This window comes from Dipodomys spectabilis, unplaced genomic scaffold (genome assembly GCF_019054845.1).
Source record: "Dipodomys spectabilis isolate Male_0828 unplaced genomic scaffold, ASM1905484v1 ptg000230l, whole genome shotgun sequence".
In the NCBI taxonomy this organism is placed as follows: Eukaryota; Metazoa; Chordata; class Mammalia; order Rodentia; family Heteromyidae; genus Dipodomys; species Dipodomys spectabilis.
In genome coordinates this window covers 2,727,398-2,749,612 of record NW_024870907.1, presented here as the reverse complement: position 1 = coordinate 2,749,612, position 22,215 = coordinate 2,727,398, and the positions used below count along the sequence as shown (strand labels likewise).

The following is a 22,215-nucleotide window of genomic DNA, read 5'->3' as shown; positions in this document are numbered from 1 at the left end:
CTCTTATTCACTCTGTCCCAGAATGTTTCTCCAGCTGTGATAGCAGTTTTCTCCAAAGTGGGAGGAGTCCGTTGTTCCAGCTGCCTGCAAACGCTGGAAAGAAAACGCATGTGCAATGGGTTTCCATTGGGGCCTGAGTGGGCAGACCCATTCCCCTCTGTATTGAACCTCTTCGACCCAGCATCCCTGGCTGATCGTATAGGTGCACATGTGAAGTGTCGGCATTGTGCAGTTTGTCCGGACATCTAGTTGACGTTTGATCCTTGGGATCCTAAGCATGCGTGACATTTTATTCTCTTGGTCTTATCAGCCATTTATTTTTTGGACTTGACTGAGGCTTCCACTTTGGGGAGGGCCTTTGTTTTGAGAATCTGCAATCTAAAGACAAACCATTCTGGTCCCAGTAATATCTGCTGTCTCTCCCAGAGAGGTAGATTGTTTACCGAATTTCAGTGTTCTGAGAAATGTGTATTTCCTAAAGAGATTGCCTAGGGTTTAAAGAACATCCTAGAAACACATGGAGCTAGAGAGAGAGTTTGTGCATAGTTTGTGGGGTCTTGATCTCCTCTGCTGTTTAGGGATATGTAGGATTGTCTCAAGCATATGAAAGTAGCTTCAAACTAGGTTCAGAACAGGTCAATTGAGGCTTAGTAGAGAGAACTTGTCTTTGCCACCATGTTTTAAATTTCATTATAAACATGCTGCCTGGGTGATGGAGCAATTCTTGATACTTACAAACTTGAACTGTGGTTAGGGTCAGCCTACCTCCAACGTGCTCAGTTCCTCTGATGCAGACAAGAACCCTTTTTTGAAGAATAAATGTACTATAAAAGTGTCGTTATAGTGGTTTGGGGCACTTAGAGGTGGCCTGGAGATTCCAGGTGGGAAGTCTTCTGATTTAATGGCTATACAAGTAGACCATCATGCAGAAACTGGGTTTTGCCATTAAAAATTTGGTTTGTGCATGCATGCATACATGCATATGTGTGTGTGTATGTGTGTGTCTTGAACTCAGAGCCTAGGCACTATCCCTGAGCTTTTTTGCTTAAAACTAGTGCTCTACCACTTGAGTTACAGCTCCATTTATAGCTTTTTTTTTTTTTTTGGCCAGTCATGGGGCCTGAACACTGTCCCTCAACTCTTCAGCTCAGGGCGAGCGCCTCTACCAGTTGAGCTACAGTGCCACTTCCAGCTTTTTCTGCATATGTGGTGCTGAGGAATCGAACCCAGGGCCTCATGCATGCAAGGCAAGCACTCTACCACTGAGCCGCCTTCCCAGCTTGCTTTTTTTTTTGCATGTGTGTGGTTAATTGGAGATAAGAGTATCACAGACTTTCTTGCCCAGGCTAGCTTCAAACCCTGATCCGCCAATGTATCTTGTATTACATGTGTGAACTATCAGCACCTGGCTTGATTGCCGCCTCTGCCTCCTCCTCCTCCTCCCCCTCCTCCTCTTCCTCCTTTTTTTGAGGTTCAAGACTGGGACCTGATGTTTTTGCTAATTGGCTAGCATTTTACCAACAGAGCCGCACCTCCAATCTCTTGATTGGTTCTTTAAAGAGGATGAGAAAATAAGTTTTGCTCTCAGCCTAAGAGACATTTGTGGTTAATACTGAGTTACTAGTCTTTTTTTCCTGAGTAATTAAAGAGATGTCAGTATATAGCCTTTGTGAATGAAAGTAAGGACAGTTTATTATTGTAATTGGTATTCTTTTCTAAAGCTCACATTTCTCTCTGCCACCACTTTAGCTGAAAAGATCTCATCATGTATCTGTATGAGTTTAAACAAATTAGGCAGGACCTGTTGTGTAGCACCCATGTTATTCTCTTTCTAGGCAGGAAGGCAGACTGAACACAGATACTCAGGTAGTGATATGTACTTTGAAGTATAAGAAGAATTAAGAAGTGTGTAGCAGGCAGAGCCAGTAGTGGTGGGAGGTGATGTGGAAGACATGCAGGACTTTTTTGAGGAATGGCCAAGCTGGTGTGAGGCCACGCACTTCCCTCAGGGGGAAGAAAGTCAGAAATGAAGGGAACGGCACATGCAGAGGCCCCAAGGCAGAGAGCCTAATACATTCCAGAAACAGCAAGTGGATCATTGTGCTGGAGAGCAAAGCTGGCACAGCAGATAAGGGAAAATGGAGGGAACAGATGGGGGGCCACCTAGGGCCAGGGTGCCCTTGCATCAAAGGGAAGTAATTAGGATTTAACCCAGATGCAAGGAAGAAGGGAAGGAGAGGGGAGGATGGGGATTAAAGGAGGAGGGATGGGAGGGAGGGAGGAAGGGAGAGAGGAGAGAGGAAGAGAAGGGAAGGGAGAGTAGGAAGGAAGGGAAGGGAGAGTAGGAGGAAGGGAAGTAATGATATGACTTGAATATTTCAAAGGTTACCCCAAGAAGAAGAGAAGTTGGAAGTGAGGGTTCCATTTTCTATTTTATCTAACATCAAGATTCTTTGAGGAAACATTAAATGAGTGCTTTCACCTAGTTATGAAAATGCGGTTGTCAATACCACTTCTATCTGTTGGGAATTGCGATTGTGCGAAGTTTTTTGGGACATCTTTGTTAACATTGTGTAAGTGCGTAGACCCCGCTTGTTAACAAGAATAACAGTATGCTGCCTGCACGGCCCTGGTCATTTAGAACTCTGTAAAGTTTCTCAGCCAAGCCTGCAGCCGGAAGACCACGAAGCATGAGAAAGTCATCAAGTTTACCCCACACGGGGATTTCTGTGTGGGAAGATAGTTCCTCCTTCCCTCTTCACTGCCCCTGTTTCAGGGTAGGCAGCTGGTAAGCCCCCGAGTCGGGGGAGTCCCCTCCACCGGCCGCCATGCTCTTCCTGCTGCTCCTCCCCGTGACATAAGGCTTGTGCTGTGCTCAGGATCCGCTTAGGGAGCCTGTGTCCTGCACCCTGGGTGAAGAGCATCCTCAGCCATCCTCAGGGAAGGAGGCAGGGTTAGTTCTGTTTTCTAGAGAAGCAAATAGGCTCAGAGAGGCCAAGGCCACAGTCCCTGGTTATCATCTGGCTGCTAGGTGGCAGGACCAGCATTTTTTTCTTCTTTCTCTTGCATCTCATAGCCCACACATTCCAGGTGCTAAGTCCTGCCTAGTACGACTGTGAACATGGCAGGTGTGGCTTCCAAAATCGGACACCTGGCAGGTGTTCCATGAATGCAGAGTGGGTGAATGAATGCATGCAGGCCTGGTGGCATCCATGGGGAACTCTGGGGCTGGCCCAGTGTGTGGGAGTCCAGCTAGCATCCTGCCCCCATTAGCACCCCACCTTGCCCCTACTTGGCAGGCCAATCACTTGTCTCTGCCTGTATCTCTCCCAGGAGGCAGCAAGGCCTGGGTGTGAATCCCAGCTTTATCACTTACTTGGCTGTGTGACCTAGGCAAGGGAAGTCAGCGCTCTTATGCTCTGTTTCTTCATCACAAGTGAGAATGATAATCGTAGCTGCCACATGGGGCAGCTAAATAAGTAGCTCCTGATAGGTGCTTAGTAACTATTGACTTAGTAACTATTTCTGCTTTCTGGCAAGGGCAAGAACGGCCTCTTGCTCCAGCTCTGAGGACATTCTTGAATCCCTGCCACTCATAGCCTGGTAAGTTCTTGGTAAATGTTAGAGGAAGGAAGGAGGTCTCTGAGGTAGAACCTGCCCAGAGGAGGGCCTGGCCATACCGGTGTTCAGTTGATAGCTCGGGGTCACCAGGGCGCAGGCCTTGGGAGGCCATCAGAGCCAGCCCGTTTGGAACTGCAGTTAGTTTTCTGCACTGCTGTCTTGTGACCTTTCTTCCCAGTTGACCTAGGTTGGACATGTTTCCTTGTTCTACACTCGTCTTTTCCTAAAATATTCTCGGACTCACCTTGCAAAGCACCCAGCAACTCAACTTCCATTCTGTGGATAGGTAGTGACTTCCTTTACAGACTCTCAAAGAGAGAGGAACCTTTCCTTTTCAATTTACCCTGGGTAGCCTTCTGTCCTGTGCTTCTCCAGGTGTATTCATGTCCTTTTTTTGGGTGTGTAACCTCCCCTTTAAATGCAGATCTGGAATGTCAGATTGAGCACTTGCCCCTTTGACCGTCTCTAAGAGAGTTGCCAGCTATCTTGAACCACATGCTTGAACCACAGAGCCCCAGTGAAGGACAAACCTGGAAACCTGGGCACCTGTGACCTTCCCTAGGCCTGGGACTGAGTGGGGATCTAAGCCTCTGCTGTCTGACGGAGGACCTGGCACCGTTCAGCAGGGGACTACAATGCGATGCTCTGCAGCCACTGACAATCACAGGATTGGTGTAAACACTGGGAGAAATGCTTATTATGCAACTGAGAAGAGCAGACCTCAGGATGATTTGTTGGTTGTGATTCGAGTGAAGTCAGGCCGTAGATGGCAGAAGAAAGGGCTGAGTAATGAGAACGGAGGTCTGTGGCACACAGCCCAGGGGTAAGTAAGGTGCCCGCGCTGGCTTTGACAGCTCCGTGGGAGCTGAACACACATTTGAACTTCAAACTGTCCCGGGCCCAGCTTGGTGTCAGGCTTTACAACAGACACATCTGACTGAGAGAGCGTGGGACTGTCACTGAGTGACGGAAGAAGTTCTTTGTCCAGGGTGCCAGTGGCTCACACCTGTAGTTACACCTACTCAAGAGGCTGATTTCTGGTGATTGCCCTTTGAAGTCAGCTCAGGCAGAAAAGTCCATGAGACTTATTTCCAGTTAATGTCCCTACCACCCCTAAAAAAGCTAGAAGCGAAGGTGTAGCTCAAGTGGTAGGGCGCCTGCCTTGAGCTTTCGAGAAAGCTAAGGGAAAGTGTCGAGGCCCTGAATTCAAACCTCAGTATGCTACCAAAAAAAAAAAAAAGGTTCATCCCGTAACCATCTCCTGGATAACAGTTTTTCTGAAGAAAGAAGAAGGCTATTCTACTGTCTTGAGTAAAATAAAATAACAGGTGTTTTCTCCCCTGTTCTTTTTTTTTTTTTTTTTTTAATTTTTATTTTTTTTTTATTGTAAAGCTACTATACAGAGGGTTACAGTTACATGAGTGAGGTTATGAGTACACTTCCTCTTGAACATTGTTACCCCCTCCATTGTTTTCCCCCTATCCCCTGTTCTTTTTAACTGGGCACTTTAGAATCTAAAACTCATTTGTTTCCAGGGAAATGGTTCCGGGCCCTAGTGGACTTCCTGAGCACCCCTCCCACTGCCTCTCCCCAGCTTGTCTGTCGTTTGCTGTGGACAGTTCATACCCCAGGGTAGTTTGTAATCCTTGGCCAGCCCAACTTGGTTTTTAGGTGCTGATTTTCAAGTGACATGGTTTCCAGGGCAACCACAAGCCAAAAAGATACTTACTGTTCTTCAATGTCTGAAGAAAGACTGGAAATAGGCTCCACCCTAACTGCCTAGGAGGGGCTGGGACTGGCTGGGCCGGGGCCCTGGTGCCCCTCGCGCCCCTCATGCCCCTCCCCTTTGCGCCTCTCGCGCCCTTCGCACCCCTCCCCTTGAGGGGCAGCCTTTGCAACCCCGCCTCTTGCAGTGTACATACTGTTTCCCATTGTCACATTAAGTGCACTACACAGTGTTCCAGAGCGATAAGTCACTTTATTTGCTGATCTCTTATCTCTTCCTTTGAGGAATGTTCACTTTTCCAGATGAAATCATTGGAAACAAAATAGGTTGTGCCAGATACTTGAGTAATTAAAACAAATGTATCTACTTTGCCAATGGTGCAGTGCGCGCATTAGCACAGACCTTGACCCCGAGCACCTAGTGAGGCGGCAGCTTGTGGTTAGAAAGGCAGAGGAGACTGTGTGGCTGTGTCCTTGTGTTATGTATACCTTTTGGCCCAGAGAATAGCTGCTTCCGGTTTTTCTTTTTGGAATGGAGTAGAGGGATGGAGTGGGAGCTAGAGGTTCTTATGTAATGTGTCTTCTGTTTACTTGATAGCTGTTATCAGGCGTGAAGGGGAAGGAGGACGTTGTGCCAGTAGTCCGCCAGGGTCAAGTTAAACCTCATGGCTTTGCGGGTTCAGGAATTGCTTTGAGTTTAGCGTTGACATTCATCTGTGGCGGAAGTCCCCAGAATCAGAGACCTGGACCTGCTAGCTCTACCTGTCCTCTGCCTCTCAGAACACAGTGTGTTTGCAGCAAGCATCTTTGGAGAGCTCCCTGGATGCCAACCTGGAGAATGTGTTCTCAAGAGAATGGAGAGTAAAGGGGACAGTCATCTATACATTTTGCACTTAGGGTTTTCTTGCTCTTAATTGCAGATTTGCTGAATATACACTTTTTTAGGGGGTGGGGACAAATATGTCCATGCTGTTCCAGCCTTGTGTAACTGGAATTTTTTTTTGCGGGGGGGCGGGGGGGGGGTCCGGTCGTGCGGCCTGAACTCCGGGCCTAGGCACTGTCCCTCAGCTCTTCAGCTCAAGGCTAGCCCTCTACCACTTGAACCACAGCACCACTTCCGGCTTTTTTTTCCTTTTTGCTTATGTGGTGCTGGGGAATTGAGCCCAGGGCCTCAGGCATGCAAGGCAAGCGCTCTACCACTGAGCCACCTTCCTAGTCCCGTAACTGGAATGTTAAAGCCTATGGTGGGAGCTGGCCTGTGGGATTTTCTGTTGTCCAGGTCTGATTGAAAGGCCTTGGTTATCAGTGCATGATTCTGACAGAAGAAGAGCATGGGTGATGGTTCAGGCAGTGGAGCTAGACCCTTCTGTATGCACCGGCAGCCTCCAGCTGTATGCGATGACCAGGAACCAAGCATGGCTGCAGCTGAGCGCTCCTGAAGGGCATGTGTACTAGATGGTTCCAAGTGTAGTCTCTGGAGTGACTCTGACGGCTAACCCCCAACACTGCACCTCTCATCCCTAGCTCAGTGCCCCTAGTGGGCAGAGCTTCTCTGCCACTGAGCTTTCTCCCAGCCAACCGTGTCTCCAGCGTGACCTGCAGTCTGCGCTCTGCTGCTGCCTTGTGTCTGCATTGTTCCCTTCGTCTATTCCCTGGACATTTGGGAGGAGAAGAGGAAATATATGGGAAATATCTTTTCCTGCCTTGGCTTTTCCTGATATCCAGATAACTCATCACTCTCTCTCCCACCAAAGGTGCATTTCAAAGTTGGTGTTTGGAGCTCAGTGCCATTTCAGTGAGTTCAGCGTCCCTTCTCCTCCTGTTTTCTTTTCTGTACTGAGGTTGAACGTAGGAGCTCGCACATGCTAAGAACCAGCCACACCCTCAGACACCATCAAGAGACAATTGGCCTATGGTATCCTGCCCTACAGAGGGACATTTTCAGATGTTAGAGAAAGTATAAGATGTTGAAAAGAAAGGTAGAAGGAAGGAAATAGTAACAGAAAGAAATCAAGAAGATAGGGGCTGGGAAGGTGGCTCAGTGTAGAGCGCTTGCCTTGCATGCATTAGGCCCTGGGTTCGATTCCTCAGCACCACATAAGCAGAAAAAGCTGGAAGTGATGCTGTGGCTCAAGTGGTATAGTGCTAGCCTTAAGCTGAAGAGCTGAGGGACAGCGCCCAGGCCGACTGAAAAAAAAAAGAAAGAAATTAAGAAGATAGAAAACATATCCATTAGATAGCAGGAATGAAGAGATGCTAGAAGCCAGTTCTTTGAAAAAGAATAAAATTTGGTGATGTTGATGAAGAGATGTAACATGGACAGAAGCACACATCCCCCAGGCTTACGGGAGACCAGAGGAAGATAATGTGAATGTTTACGCAATGCATTCGGAAGAAACGAATTCCTAGAAAAATACAACTTTCCCAAACCAACACTCAAAGAAGTAGAATATGAAGAGTCTTCACCTGTAAAGAATTAGCCAGGGCTGGGAAGGTGGCTCCGTGGTAGATCGCTTGCCTTACATGCCTGAGGCCCTGGGTTCAATTCCTCAGCACCACATAAGCAAAAAGAAAAAAGCCGGAAGTGGCGCTGTGGCTCAAGTGGTAGAGCGCTAGCCTTGAGCTGAAGAGCTGAGGGACAGCGCCAGGCCCAGAGTTCAGGCCCCACGACCGGACCCAAAAAAAAAAAAAAATTTAGCCAGAAGTGGTAACATGTGTGTAGTCCTAGCACTCTGGAGTCTGAAGCAGGGAGCTCAAAAGTTCAAAGCCATCTTAGGCTAAAGGAGGAGGAACAATTAAACATCAGAACTCCTAGTGGAGTGTAGTAGGAGCATAGTGTAGGAGCAAATTTTTTTTTTTTTTTACCTGTCCTGGAGCTTGTACTCAGGGCCTGGGCTCTGTCCCTGAGCTCTTCAGCTCAAGGCAAGTGCTCTACCACAGTGCCACTTCTGGTTTTCTGGTGGTTCATTGAAGATAAGAGTCTCATGGACTTTCCTACCCAGGCTGGCTTTGAACCACAATCCTCAGATCTCAGCCTCCTGAGTAGCTCCCGAGCCACTGGTGCCCAGCTTGTTTAAAGAAATTTAAAGCGAAGCTGGGCGCCGGTGGCTCACGCCTGTAATCCTACTACTCAGGAGGCTGAGATCTGAGGATTGCAGTTCAAAGCCAGCCCAGGCAAGAAAGACCGTGAGACTCCTATCTCCAATAAACCACTAGAAAACCGAAGTGGTGCTGTAACTCCGTGGTAGAGCGCTCGCCTTGAGCAGAAGAGCTGAGGGACAGCGCCCAGGCCCAGAGTTCAAGTCCCACGACCGACAAAAAAAAATTTTTTTTAAGGGAATAAAGGTGCATGTGACCCAAACTAAAGGAAAGATTTTGAAAGTAGGATGTACAAATATCAACTCTAATAGTGAATATTAGTTATCGATGTCATATTAAAATTAATACCTGTGCAACAGATGATCCTTGACTGAGAGAGCGGAGTGTAGCACGAATGGTTCCCACCAGACATCATTGTGAGACAGGCACGGTGAGTGACTGCCCAGCCCATCCAAAAGGCCAAGGCCAGTGGCCTGCCCGTGGGCAGCAGCGGCAGCAGCTCACCCTGCCCGGCCCAGCCAGGGAGGACTTACAACCTAGACGAGTGGAGCTCGGCACAGGTGATTATGGTTATGAAGGCTGCTACCAGCCTTCATTCACCTCATCTCCTCCACTTGGACAACCTCCTTGCCCTGCTGTGCCTCAGTTTCCCTGCTCTAACAAGGCACATGATAAAAGTTTCCACCTCACATTGTTCTGGGATGCAGCGTGCATATGCAGAAATACTGTCCGTGGGTAGCAGGTGGTGACCAGCCCCTGCATCAAAGGGTTCGGGTGGTTTAGTGGCAGAGTCCCAGCAGGGATAAGCTTTTGTCTCAATATTTCTCACTACCTTTGGGTAGCTGGCTGAGGACAAGTAAGAGCAGTGGCTACCACTTTGGAGGTATCAATTTGTGTGTGTGTGTGTGTGTGTGTGCATGCGTGCACCAAGTGACTCTTACTCATCACTAGTCATGTAGCCCTCATTCTGATCGATGGAGCAGCTAATTCTTGGGATTGCTGCTGAGGTGTTCCTGTACATCAGTGATAGTTGAAGTCAGAGGAGTGCCTGGGAAATGCTTGAGAGGCACAGGGGGACCCCAGGCATGGACTCTGGAGAGCAGGTGGGGAGGAAGTTGGTGCAGGGAGCTTTGCATCCTGTGCCAGTGCTTTGGAGCTGGACAGAAGGAAAGGGAGACAATTTGGGTCCTCGTCCCAGCTCTGCCACCTTGTGGCCCCTTGCTGGGCAGCCCCAGTGTGTCTTGGTTTTGTTTCCTCTCCACTGGCCCCTGTGCCGAACCTGCTTGGCAACTGGCACTTGGTGGTCTGTTTAATAAATCATAAGCAAACCCATCTTCAACTGATGTCTGAACCATGGCTGTGGAGCATAAAGGCCTCTGGCTGAGCATTGAGCTGCTCCTCAGCCCAGGCCAGGGCCCATCCTCCCACAGCCGCTCCAGGGGACTGGCCCGGGAGCCCAGTGGTGGCTTGATGGGGCCACTTGGAGAGTAGCCTGAACCAAAAGGCCAGGGAGGTATTCTTGTGGAGCCTGAGGCAAAGGCAGCTGCTCCGGGCAGGAGACTTTCCAGTCGTAGACACAGGGAGGTAGGACAGGGCCGTGGCTGGTGACCCATGCCAGGCGGCCTTTGTGGCATCTACTGATTTGACTGGTGACAGCATGCTGCCTGTGCTCAGCTCCAGGCACGTGTGTCCTCTTCTAGGGTTCTCTTGGCGGTGAAAGGCTGTTAGGGTGTGGCCCTAACTATGCACTCTTGTCCCTTTGGCCTGAGTGGTTTGGGGCTTTGAGTACCAGGTCCGTTCCTGTTTCGTAGATGATGGCCCCCACACTGGTACTGCCTGCTGAAGTCCTGTAGTTCACAAGGTTAAACCCCGTAGCCAGCAGTGAGCGTTTAGCTGTCAGGATGCTGATGTATCTACATTTGAAATCGTTTTTGGAAAAGGTCTTGGTGTAGTAGAAAGAACATTGCCTTAGTAAACAGGCCAAGCTGGTGCCCCAATGCCAGCCTCCACTGCTCATTACCCAGGCATCCATTTTCTCAGCTGCAAAATAGAGATAAAAGTGACAGTAAGGGGCGGCTGGGAATGTGGCTTATTGGTAGAGTGCTTGCCTCGCATGCATGAAGCCCTGGGTTCAATTCCTCAGCACCACATACACAGAAAAAGTGCTGTGGCTCAAGTGGTAGAGTGCTAGCCTTGAGCACAGAGAGGCTCAAGGACAGTGCCCAGGCCCTGAGTTCAAGCTCCAGGACCAACAACAACAACAAAAATAACAGTAATGGTAATCATAGCATAATGATAATATCAGTAATGATTGCATTTTTGCTTACTGAGTGTTTTGCATTTTCCAAGGAACAACCATTGTTCTGAGCCTTTCTGTGGATTAGACTCACAATAGTTCTGTGGTGTAGATTCCATTATAACCACAGAGAACATCAGGACTTTTGGGTCAGGTGAGTCTCAAAGTCTTATACCTTGTAGGTGCTCCGGAGTCTGGCTGTTCCATCCCCTGTCTTCCCATTGCTAAGCTGTGGAAGTCTGGGGAATACAGGGTGAGGAGGATGGAGCCGGTGTCTGCTTACGATGGTAGTGAGGGCCTTCACTGAACCTGTTTCTCAGAAGTGGTAGGTTTGTTTTTCTTTGTGCTGCACACAGATGGTGCGTGGCTGACACAGCATCAGTGACTGAGATGGGTCTGTCAAAGACTGTGGGTGCTGCTGCTGCTTGTGGAGATGTGAGCCTGTTACCTCAAACTCGGACGTCCATGGCAGGAGGATCTGGAGTTTATGGCCAACCTGGGTTACATAGTCCCCCAAAAACAAAAAACAAAAAAGATGAGAGGACCCAGAGTTCCTGGGATGGTACCAGGAACTTTCGAGAGTGGGGTTAGACGTGGAAAGTGGGGTTATGCCTCCTCCCAGTCCTGGTCTTGCCCCATGGGGAGAGTGGGCTGGGCTGGGCCTGGTGGGCCACTGCTTGGCATATTCAGCTGACTGTCTCTGGCCCCGTCCTTTTCCCTAAGGTCCCTCGGGACTGAGGAAGGGTATTTAGTGAGGTTACTAACCTGCTTTCTAAGGTGTCTCTGAGCTTCCCTTACCCCTGTGGAACACACATGCAGCTTCCAGAGTGTGAAGACGTCTTTCTCCCAGAAGGAAGCCCTTCCACTGCTGTGCAGAGAAGGCAGTGTGGACGTGGGATCTCGGCTGCTGCAGGTGACTTGCTTCTTGCCTTGGGAGTGTACAAGCCACAGCCATGTGTGTTTTTCTTTCCTAGGTGTGCCTCTGGTTTTGAGCATCTGAAGTGGACCCCTGAACCCGAGCGTTCACGGCCATCCCCTTGCCCTGTGCAGAAATGTCTGTCACGTACGATGATTCCGTGGGCGTGGAAGTGTCCAGCGACAGCTTCTGGGAGGTAATGCTTCATGCTCCAAACGCAGAGCCTGGTCGGTGGTGCCACCGCCATTGTGTCTGATGGAGATTGGAATGAGAGGCGCATTCGAGGCAGGCATTTGCTGTCAAATCCAGATGGAGCAGAAACTTGGGGCTGGGTTTAGCCAGCTCTCTGTCAGGGCAGAGCTCACCTTGCTGGGAAGTCTGATATGAAAAGAGCTGAGGAATGTTTTGTGCAAATACTGGGACTTGAACTTGGCCCTGCAATCTTGTTCAGCTTTTTCGCTCATAATCTGGCATTCTACCACTTGAGCCATAACTCCACTTTCAGCTTTTTGCTGGTTAATTAGAAATCTGAGTCTTGGATTTGTCTGCCTAGGCTAGCTTTGAACTGAAATTCTCATTCTTCAGCCTCATGAGCAGCAGGGATTACAGGCATGAACCACCAGCATCCGGCTCCAGTGCTTTTTCTCATGTCTAGCCACTCTGTGGGACTGGCATGATACAGGCATTCCCAGGCTCCACCTGAGGAGGCCGCTTTACTTTGAGCTTTGTGTTACACAGATGGTGGTGGTACGGGAAGCTGCACAATGCACACAAGCCCGAGTCTGAACAAACTGTCCTTGAACTTGGTGGAGCACCTGCCTGACCATCTGTGTCCTGCAGCTCCATTCCTGATGGCTTGGTTTTGGTTTGGAGATCATTCTTCCCACTTCCTTTCCCTGTCCACTGGCTAAAAGTCAGTTTAAAGTTTTACATTTATAGATTATTGGCTAGGATGTAGCTCAGTGGCAAAGCACTTGCCTAGCAAGTCCTGGGTTCAGTCCCCAGTACCAAAAAAAGAAAAAGACAAGTAAAAAAAAAAAAACAACCCAAACAAATTTACTGATTGCAGTTCCAGGGATTGAACCTAGGGTCTGTGAAACATGCTAAACTAGTGATCTACCACTGAGCTTCAGGTCCAGCCCAGAAAGTCAGGTTTTTTGGTTTTTGTTTTTTTGCCAGTCCCTGAGGCTTAAACTTAGGGCCTGGGTGCTGTCCCTGAGATTTTTCACTCAAGACTAGTGCTCTACTACGTGAGCCATAGTTCCACTCCCGTTTTTTGCTGGTTAATTAGAGATAAGAGTCTTCCAGACTTTCCTGCCTGGGCTGGCAGATCTCAGCCTTGTGAGTAGTTAGGATTACAGGCATGAGCCACTGGGGCCCTACAACTTTTGATCTTTCAGTCTCTGTGGCTTAAGCCCTGGAGCTTTCTTGCAGTTGTGGAGTTGTAGACAAGAGTGAGCCCAGCCATGCTGTCACCAGCTGTGTGACCCTGAGCAAGCTACTTAACTCATTTGAGCCTCAGTGTCTTCATCTGTTAAGGGAAGATTACTGGCTAGATATGATGAGGCCAAGCCCCATGTCCTGGCGATTCCTGGAGACTAGCTTCATAGAGAAACCTAGCTGGGTAATGCTATCTGAAAACACATGCCAACTCCTACTGAGTTTAATGGAAACGGTGATCAAAATACCTAACTTTTCAGGTGGGCAGAGGACTCCAACTTCACTAACATCTTTCGTCCCCGTATTTCCACTGAAGGGGTTATGCTTTACTTCATGCTAAACACCACATTCTGTTGAGACACGGCTGCTCATCTGGATGCACTGGTTCATGCCTGCAGCCCCAGCATTGGGGAAGCTGAAGTAGGAGGCTCATTCAGGGGTGGGAGACCTACCCCAGAACCACCCAGTGGGCTGAGAGTACATATTGTTGAGCAGCTACTGTGTGCTGCTAGGCCCTGGGAGGATACAGGACTGTGGAGGCCAGGCCTTTGGCTGGCAGGGCTGCGTCTGTACCTGCAGGAGCCAATGGAACCAGAGAGCCAGCAGGGGCTCTGTCCTTCCTGGCTGGCAGCAGCTTTCTTGGGGAGGGGGAGCAGAGCACACATCTCAGTGACAGGAAGGATTTCAGGGATGAGAGGGGCAGCGACGTTAGCCAGGTGGCTACCCCATGGTGGGCGTGTGAGTATGGGGCGTGGTGGGAGTACGGGGCAGAGCTATAAGAAGCTGCATCAGCACAACTTAAAAGGAGCAAGGCTGGAATTCAGAACCTCCCTGCTGTCCCACTGTGGGTGCAGCAGGTAAACCAAGGGGCAAAGGGGGCAGGGGCAGGAGATTGTGCTGTCATCAGGGTCCTAGCCATGTCACCCATTGCTTGTGTGTGGCTTTGGGTAAGTTCCCGATTTTTCTTTAATTCCTATTCTAAATGGGCAGTAATGATGTGCGCATCTGTAGGGCACTGTGAGGTCTAAAGGAATGAATGCAGGCGAGTGGTGAACAGGTCAGGGTGGGCCTGGCCCCGCGCTTTGTCCCTCTGACATGGGAGCGGGAGGGACCCACACACATCTACGGCTGTTCCTGCAGTGGCTTTGGCAATGGTATTTAATTACTGAGTTGGTAGCTGGAAAAATTTAGCAGCTAAATGTAGTGTTATCACAGAAGTGTTCAGCTCCTTGTTTAAAAACTGTAGGTTTAGGCCAGCAGACTACTGTTCCATCATCTATTAAATGAAGTGGCTGTAATGAGCGCAGTCATTAACCTGAGCTCTCCAGCTTCCCATTAAGTTCTTAACTGTAGGCCTATCAGTAGACGAGTATATTCCTTTTGCCTGAAGAGTAAATGCTGAGACTGGCTGTGCTCTTCTGTGACGCTGGCCCGGAAGTGGCTCTTCATCTTGGGTCACATCTGCAGTGCCCTTGTCCTCCACCTTGACAGGTGTTGGTTGGCTAAGGATCAGGAGCCCGCCCCATGTGGCTCTTGAGTAACTGAGGTGCCTGCTGTCAGCTCCGCTCCTCCTGCTCACAGAAGCCTCATCCTTTCCCAGAAAGCCTTGCGGTCTCCACCAGGAAAGTCTCTTGTGCTTAAATTTCTTCTTCCCCGTCATTAGGCACTAACTGAAGAGGGTTGCCCCGTGCAGGGGGACAGGGCTCTGCCCTCCAGGAGCTTATAGCTGTAGTATTTAGAGGAAAAGACGAGATATCATCCTGCCAAGTGCAGCCTCCGCCCCACAGCCTCCCAGCCCTCCTGGGATGAGCTGGTCTTGGGGAGAAATCACACAGGCCCTGGAGGTTGCTGAAGGAGGATCTGGGAGGCCCTCCTGCTGCTTTGTGCTCTTGTTGCTCTTCTGGTAATGTTGCTCACTTCCGATGCCTTGAGAGGCCAAGGCGTTAGCATCTGGCGGTGTCTCAGTGTGCTCGGGGAGGGCCGCTGTGACCGCTGCACTAAGAACCTGGGCATCGGTCCTGATATGCTTCATTAGCCATGATTCTGAGCTCTCCGCAACTCCAGGTGGAATGGGAATCCTAGTCAGCACCATCCACGCCCTGGGAACACATCGTGGAGTAAGTACCCTGTCTGCGGCCAGCCTGGAGAATGAGGAAAAATAAAAGCACAGCTCAGCCCCGCTCCTTTAATACATGGCCCCTCGAGGGAGCAGGATGGGTTGAGCTGCTATGGAGAGTCACAGAGTGGGGGCACTGGCCTAGCCCATGCAAGGCAGGCCATGACCTTCCTCCAGCCTCGGCTGAGCTTCTTCCCTCTCACTGGGCCAGTATCGCTGTTGGTGGGTAGCTTGCCCTAAGTCTCACAGCCTAGGAACAGTGTGTTCACCATGACATTGCTAGTGCCTCACATAGCCCTTGACTCCCAGCAGTGTTTAGTATCTGAGTGGCAAGAGGCCAGATGCTCCAAACTTGAGAGTTAGGGGGGCTGGGAAGGTGGCTCAGAGGTAGAGCACTTGCCTTGCATGCATGAGGCCCTGGGTTTGACTCCTCAGCACCACATAAGCAAAAAGAAAAAAGCCGGAAGTGGTGCTGTGGCTCAAGTGGTAGAGCACTAGCCTCGAGCTGAAGAGCTGAGGGACAGTGCCCAGGCCCCACGACCGGACCAAAAAACAAAAACAAAAAAACAAAACTTGAGAGTTAGGAACGCCTCTGTTTGGAATCCACTGGCTGGTGTCAGTGGAGATCCAGCTCAGTTGGAGACCTTGAACTGTGAAGCACTTTTAGAGGTCATCCAGTTCTCTCTGAATGGAGATGAAGAAATGACTAGGGAGAGGCCTGGTCTTGTCGAATGACAGCTAAGAGCATGGGTGGTGGGGAAGAAGCCAGCTGGCCTGCAAGTCCGTGGTCCCCCAGTGGGTGTGGCTCTCACCTTACAGCCGAAGGAACTGAAGTTCACAGAAGAGATTCATACAAGGTCGTGTACTTCGGGGCAGGGCCGCAGAGTGCTCCCCTTGTGAGATGTGGTAGAGGGAAGAAGGCCTTGGTAGAGAAAGTCAAGGGAGCCCAAGGAAGGACTCATTTGGGCCTAGGGGCATTCTTGTGGGTTCGGTCCCAGCACTGCCAAAAACCTGAGCTCATCTCTTCACCATCTGCGGACAGTATTTCAGGCATTTGAACAGGCTCATGCTTCATCTTGTCATCCAAACCCACTGAGAAGGTGCTGAAGCCTCTTGGCGGCCTTTGTCAGTTTGGGGTCAGACACTTGCCTCTGCCTGCATAGACTAGCTCAAGGGACGTTGCCAGGGGCTGTGCCTTCTACTGGCCAACTTGGCACAGCTGGCCTGCCCTCAATCTTCCTTGCCAGTTTAGAGGGGACAGGTTTCATGTGCAAACCTTTCGAGTTCCATGTTACCGGGCACGGTCATTCTGATGGTCAAATCAGGTCATTTAAGAGGCCCTAGTGGTGAAGAGATGTGGGGTTCTGGGATGAGTCTCATTGGCACACGCTGTTCTGTTACCTCTTCTCAGGTCTCAGTCCAGGGCGGCCACGCCGTGGAGGCACGGCTGGCTGCACAGGCGCAGATGACCGCACCCCTTCACACCTGTTTCCTCATCACCAAAATGGGCTCACTGCTGACTGGGACCGCACCGATTCTGTGGGGTGACACGGGTGGCGCTGTCAGCTCCCTGCCCAGCAGAGCGCAGCCATGCTCCATTATGACGTGTGGATGATGACAGAATGGGGTGTCTGTCACCAGGAGGCTAGCAGTCCAGCTGAAGACAGGAGGCCAGGCCCTGGGAGAAACTGGCCATGGGCGCAGTGTTCGCCAGGGCCTGCGTGTCCCCCAGCTGCAGCAGCCAGCAGGAGCTGGAGACAGGGAGGGGGGCTGGTTCCAGCTGCTTCAGTGCAGGCGATGCAAGTGTTTGCCCATGGGGGTCTGGCCAGGAGGCCTGCCCGGGGAGCCTTCGTGGGAAAGATTGGCCTAGCCATGCCTTGAGGAAGGTAGAACGGGAGAGGAAGCAGGAGGGATTTCAGAGTTGTCCTAGGGCACATGTGTGCTTCATGACAGAAGGCCTGCTGGTCTGTTTTACATACTGTAAGGGCCATATGCCCACCCAGGCCTAGGTTTGGATTGGCTAGTCTGTAGGTTACCCGAGTTCACGTCCTCCAGACCCACCTCCTCGGAGTCCCGTCGTTCTCAGGTTATCTACAACTTGCTGGCAGATTCTAAGTTTAAATCCTGTGTTGATGGTACTAGAGTCTGGACTTTGGGCCCCACCCTTGCTGGGCAAGAGCTCTGCCCCTAGAGCCTTAGCCTTTTTCGTCCATTATTATTTTCAAATAAGGTCTCTCATTTCTGCTTCAGTGCCCTGGATGGTGACCCACTGATTTGTGCTTTCAGTGTGTCTGGGATAATGTGTCTACACTACCATCCCCAGCTTTTCATTGGTTGAGTTGGGGTCTTGCAAAGTTTCCTTTTGCCTGGGCTGGGCTCAATTTTTGACTCTTCTGATCTCCACCTTGGCAGTAATTAGAGTTACAGGCCTGCTCATGTTTTATAATATCGGGGCCCGTGGAGGCCATGGGGAGAGAGCTGTGAACACAGACACATAGACACCCTCTAGGGCACAGAGACTGGGGTGGCTCCTGCTTGTGAGTACAGTGTGCACTTTGCTCAGAGGATGGATAGGCCGTTCCTTTATTGCTAGCTACTTTGGGCTTGTTTTTTTTTTTTGGTAGTACTGAGGTTTGAACTCAAACTAGGCAAGCATTCTACCACTAGACTTAATTCCATAAAGCAATGGCCAGGCATAGCTTCCAGCCAGCTGTGCTATTTAACGGAGGACAGCACAGCCAGCATCATGGGGGCATTTGGTGTACCCCTTCTCTCGGCTCTGTGCCTGGCGGACCCACGGCCTGTCCCCAGCTGTCACAGGGTTGGGACAGGCTCTTCTGTCACCTCCGGGACCACTGACAGCCTTCGTGGAAGCCTGAGGTGGGATGCTTGCTGAGGGCCTCCCCTGATTTGTGGCTGCTCCTCTAAGTCAACAGTGAACTGCAGGGGCTGGAAATGTGGCTTCGCAGTAGAGTGCTTGCCTCAGTTGCATGAAGCCCTGGGATGGACTCCTTAGAATCACATCAACAGAAAAAGCCAGAAGCGGTGCTGTGACTCAAGGGGTAGAGTGCTAGCTTTGGGCAAAAAGAAGCTCAGGGACAGTGCCCAGGCCCTGAGTTCTAAGTGCCAGGACTGGCAAAAAAAAAAACCAAAAAACAAACTGCAGCCACTGTGTGTGCTGATGGATGGCGCCAACACATGATTGGTTAGCAAATTCCCTTCTCCTGAAATCTTTCTCCGAGTTTTCAAAATCAGAGAAGTGGCCAGGTTTCAGAAGTGCCAGGATCCCTGTTTGGATGGTGGTCACCAGTCTGAAGGGAGATGAAAACAGGAGGCGCATGGCAGCTTCCTAGCTTTCTAGCACTGAGGCCACATTAGGGCTGCGATGATCTCTGCTCCTCTTGCCCAGCTCAGCCATACTCAGTTGTGTTTGGGGTATGTTGCCTCCTACTGTAAAGTTCAAAGGGACCATGTATGTGTGGTCACCTTCCAGCAGGGCTGCTAAAATGTGAAGTCCCAACTCAGGTTCAGCCTGATGTTTTGATGCTTAAACTGCCGGCTGAGAAGTTTCTGCCAGCCTATGCCTGGGCTGGAGGGCATCTGTGGAGAGAATGATGGATTGTGCAGTCTAAGAGTTGTGCCTACATTCAGCAAGCAGCCAGAAATTATGCCAGGGCTCTGCAGAAGGCTGCCCAGGGCACCTGCCTTCTGGGGGCCCCTGGCTCAACAGGATTTGGGGTCTCCTGCAGCAAGTCATCTCCGGCCTCTCTAGAGGTCTGGCCTCAGGATAGAGCCCCTTTCTTTCTGTCCTCTGGCCGTTTATGTGCAGGACTCTTGGGGGCTCTGTGTTTGTTTTGGGTTGTTTTTTTTTTTGTTTTTTTTTTTTTTGCCAGATCTCTTCTCTCCTCCACCTGCAGACCCTTTCCTTGTCCTCCTCAGCTCAGAACAGGAGCAACAACTGACAATGCCACCAAGAGAGCGCTGCTTCCCCTTTCTACAGAAACAGGCAAACGCCATCCTTTCTCTAGGGAGAAAGACCTAAGCAAAGAGAAAGTACTAGGGGTTGGAGGTGTGGCCCAGCTGATAGAACGCTAGCCAGTAAGCAAAAATGCCACATACCATGTTCAGGTTCCTGTCTCAGACTATAAAGAAAAGCGAAACTACTAGATGATCAGCTAAGTGGAGACTGTTAGAGAAGGTTAAATGGACAAGAAGATGGCCTAGATTTTTTTAAACGGAGGTAGAAAAAGAATAAGAATGTAACAAATCCTCTTTTCAGTGTCATTTGACGACTCATCCGGGTCCATGGCTCAGTCCATGACTTTTTTTTGGTGCCAATTCTGGATGCTTGAACTCAGGCCTGGGTGCTACCCTTGATCTATTTTTGCTCAAGGCTAGCACTCTACCACTTGGGTCACAGCTCCACTCCAGGCCCTTTTGGTGGCTAATTGGAGATAAGAGTCTCATGACCTTTTCTGCCCGGGCTGGCTTTGAACTGCAGTGCTCAGATCTCAGCCTCCTGAGTAGCTAGGGCTACAAGCATGAGCCACCAGCACCTGGTGAATGTTTTGATTTTTGCCCCAACTTAGTTACTAACATTTTCTTTATGATTTCTAATTTACCTAACTTCCTTTTTCATATATGAAAATAAGTCAAAACTCAAACTTGCTCTTGAAAAAGCAGCTAAAGCTCTGAGCTTTGCCATCCAGACTGTCTTGCCTGGAGCTGTGTAGTGAGCAGCTCTCACCTAGCCACTGTGAGGTTTTGGGGGAGGTGTCACTGCTCCAAGCCCCATTTTCTTCATCTGTAAAAGGGGGGCAGGTATTCCTGCGGGGTAGGGGCTGGCAATACTTGTGGGCATAAGGCATCAAGCATGGTGCCTGGCATCTAGTGGGTACTCCCTAAGTGTGAAGTCATCTGTTACTGTAGTTGAGAGGTAGTGGTAATTCAGCAGGTTTTCCTTAGATGTCCCCTCCCCGGGAAGCCACCCCTGCCCACGCGGTCTGCACAGGAGGGGCTTTCAGCATCCTCAGCCCTTCGCTTGTCTGCCTCTCTCCCTGACCTGCCAGTTGTTTCTGCCTAGTACCTGGCCAGGAGTCTGTTGAGAAGCTCAGGCCAGCTGGATGTACATCCCTATTCATGAACAAAGAGAAGCTTGTTGGGTAGCACAGCGTGCCTTTCAGACCGGGGAGACGGGACAGCCTCTGGAATAAGCATGGGGGGGCCTGATTGCCATGAAGGCTGTTTGTACAACAGCTAGAAGCAGGCTGCACACTTGTGGGAGGGTCTGCGGAGTAGACAGCCACCCTGACCGCCCGCCTCACAGCTTGGCTCTGTCTCCCAGGTCGGGAACTACAAGCGGACTGTGAAGCGGATTGACGATGGCCATCGCCTATGTAGTGACCTCATGAACTGTGTGCATGAGCGCGCACGCATTGAGAAGGCCTACGCACAGCAGCTCACGGAGTGGGCCCGGCGCTGGAAGCAGCTCGTGGAGAAAGGTACCGAGGCCACGGGCAGGGGCACCAGCTACTCATCTGCCAAGTCCCTGTTTGGGCCACTTTCTTCCAATAAATTGGGTCAAGAGAGGGTATCTTATAGTTCTCAGGGATGTGACTTTTGTTGCCTGGGCACTGTCCCTGAGCTCTTTTGCTCCAGGCTAGTGGTCTACCACTTTGAACCATAGTTCTACTTCCAGTTTTCTGATGGTTAATTGGAGATGAAGTCTCATGGATTTTCCTCCCCAGCTGGCTTCGAATTGTGATCCTCAGATCTCAGCCTCCTGAGTAACTAGGATAGGGGTATGACTTTTACGAGGGCAGCAGGATGCCCGCTACCCAGTGGGTACAAGCTGTACAAGCGTCTCTCCTTACTCCTTGGGGATACTGGGATGCTGTGATTGTTTCATTTTGTTTTTGTGCCAGTACTATGGTTCGAACTCAGGGCCTAGGCACTACCCCTTAGCTTTTTCTGCTCAAGACTGGTGCTCTAACGCTTGAGCCACACCTCCACCACTTCTGGCTTTTTGGTGGTTAGTTAGAGATCAGAGTCTCAGGACTTTCCTGCCTGAGCTGGCTTCAAACCTCAATCCTCAGATCTCAGTCCATTGAGTACCTAGAATTACAGGTGGGAGCCACCTGCATACAACCTGGAATGTTCTTTGCAGTCAGCCCCTAAGTCTCCTTTTGCAGCCCTTGCTGACCATAGGACACACTTGGGCCTGCCAGCTAAACTCAGAGCAGGAAGAAACTTGAAGAGGTCCCACCAACCAAGAGGCCTTGCTACTCATCACCTTGTCTTGAAACACCCAGGGCAGTTTACCCTTAAGCCTGGCCATGCAGCTTGTCAAATCAGACTGAAGGATGGCCATTGGCCTGCTCCCTAATGCTCGACTTCAAGGGAGGAACTTCCTGTTTCTGTGGTGGAGGCCTGCTCCTTCCCTCCTCACCACAGACTCGAGACACTGAGGTGTGGTGACACAGTGCTGTGGGCCAGAGCCCAGTGCCCAGCTAGAGCGGAGCCTGATCGAGCGTGAGGTTTCCAGGCACAGAAGCAGCTTCTGGAGCTTGTCAGGCTGTGTGGGGCAGGCTCTGCCAGCATGACAGCTGACTTAGAGGAGTCAGGTGTCCAGGTGAGGGGTCAGCCATGCCTAGAGAAGCGGCCTGTCCTTTCCCCAGGATGCTGGCGTGGGTCATGGCCAGTTCAGGGTCCGGCCCAGGCTCTCCTCTGAGTCCCTTCTTTGGTGCTTCTGTCACGTGGCCACTCTCACCTTGGCTGTCTGGCCCCCAAAGCAGGCCAGGGAGCATGTGTCATTTTGTAGTTACAAGGTGTCAGAGCCTCAAAGAGGCTCCATCTCTGCCACCCCAAGCCCTGCATTTGTGCGTCCCTTTCCTCCCTGCCATTTTTACCTTAGTGTCCTTCCCCCCCCCCCCCCCCCCTGCCGGTCCTGGGGTTTGAACTCAGGGCCTGGGTCCCTGAGCCTCTTTGTGCTTTACCACTTGA

General features: G+C 50.6%; 1 protein-coding gene across 3 annotated transcripts in view; it reads left to right on the top strand.

Moving 5' to 3' along the window:
• Pacsin2 (protein kinase C and casein kinase substrate in neurons 2) overlaps window positions 1-22,215 on the top strand; it is a 94,093-nt gene that overhangs the window by 53,754 nt on the left and 18,124 nt on the right. For all 3 annotated transcript variants that reach the window (XM_042697930.1, XM_042697929.1, XM_042697928.1), the window contains exons 2-3: window positions 11,716-11,853; window positions 20,558-20,714. In XM_042697930.1, coding sequence (XP_042553864.1) covers window positions 11,794-11,853; window positions 20,558-20,714 — 217 coding nt within the window. In that variant the 5' untranslated portion in view covers window positions 11,716-11,793. The remainder of the gene's footprint in view (window positions 1-11,715; window positions 11,854-20,557; window positions 20,715-22,215) is intronic.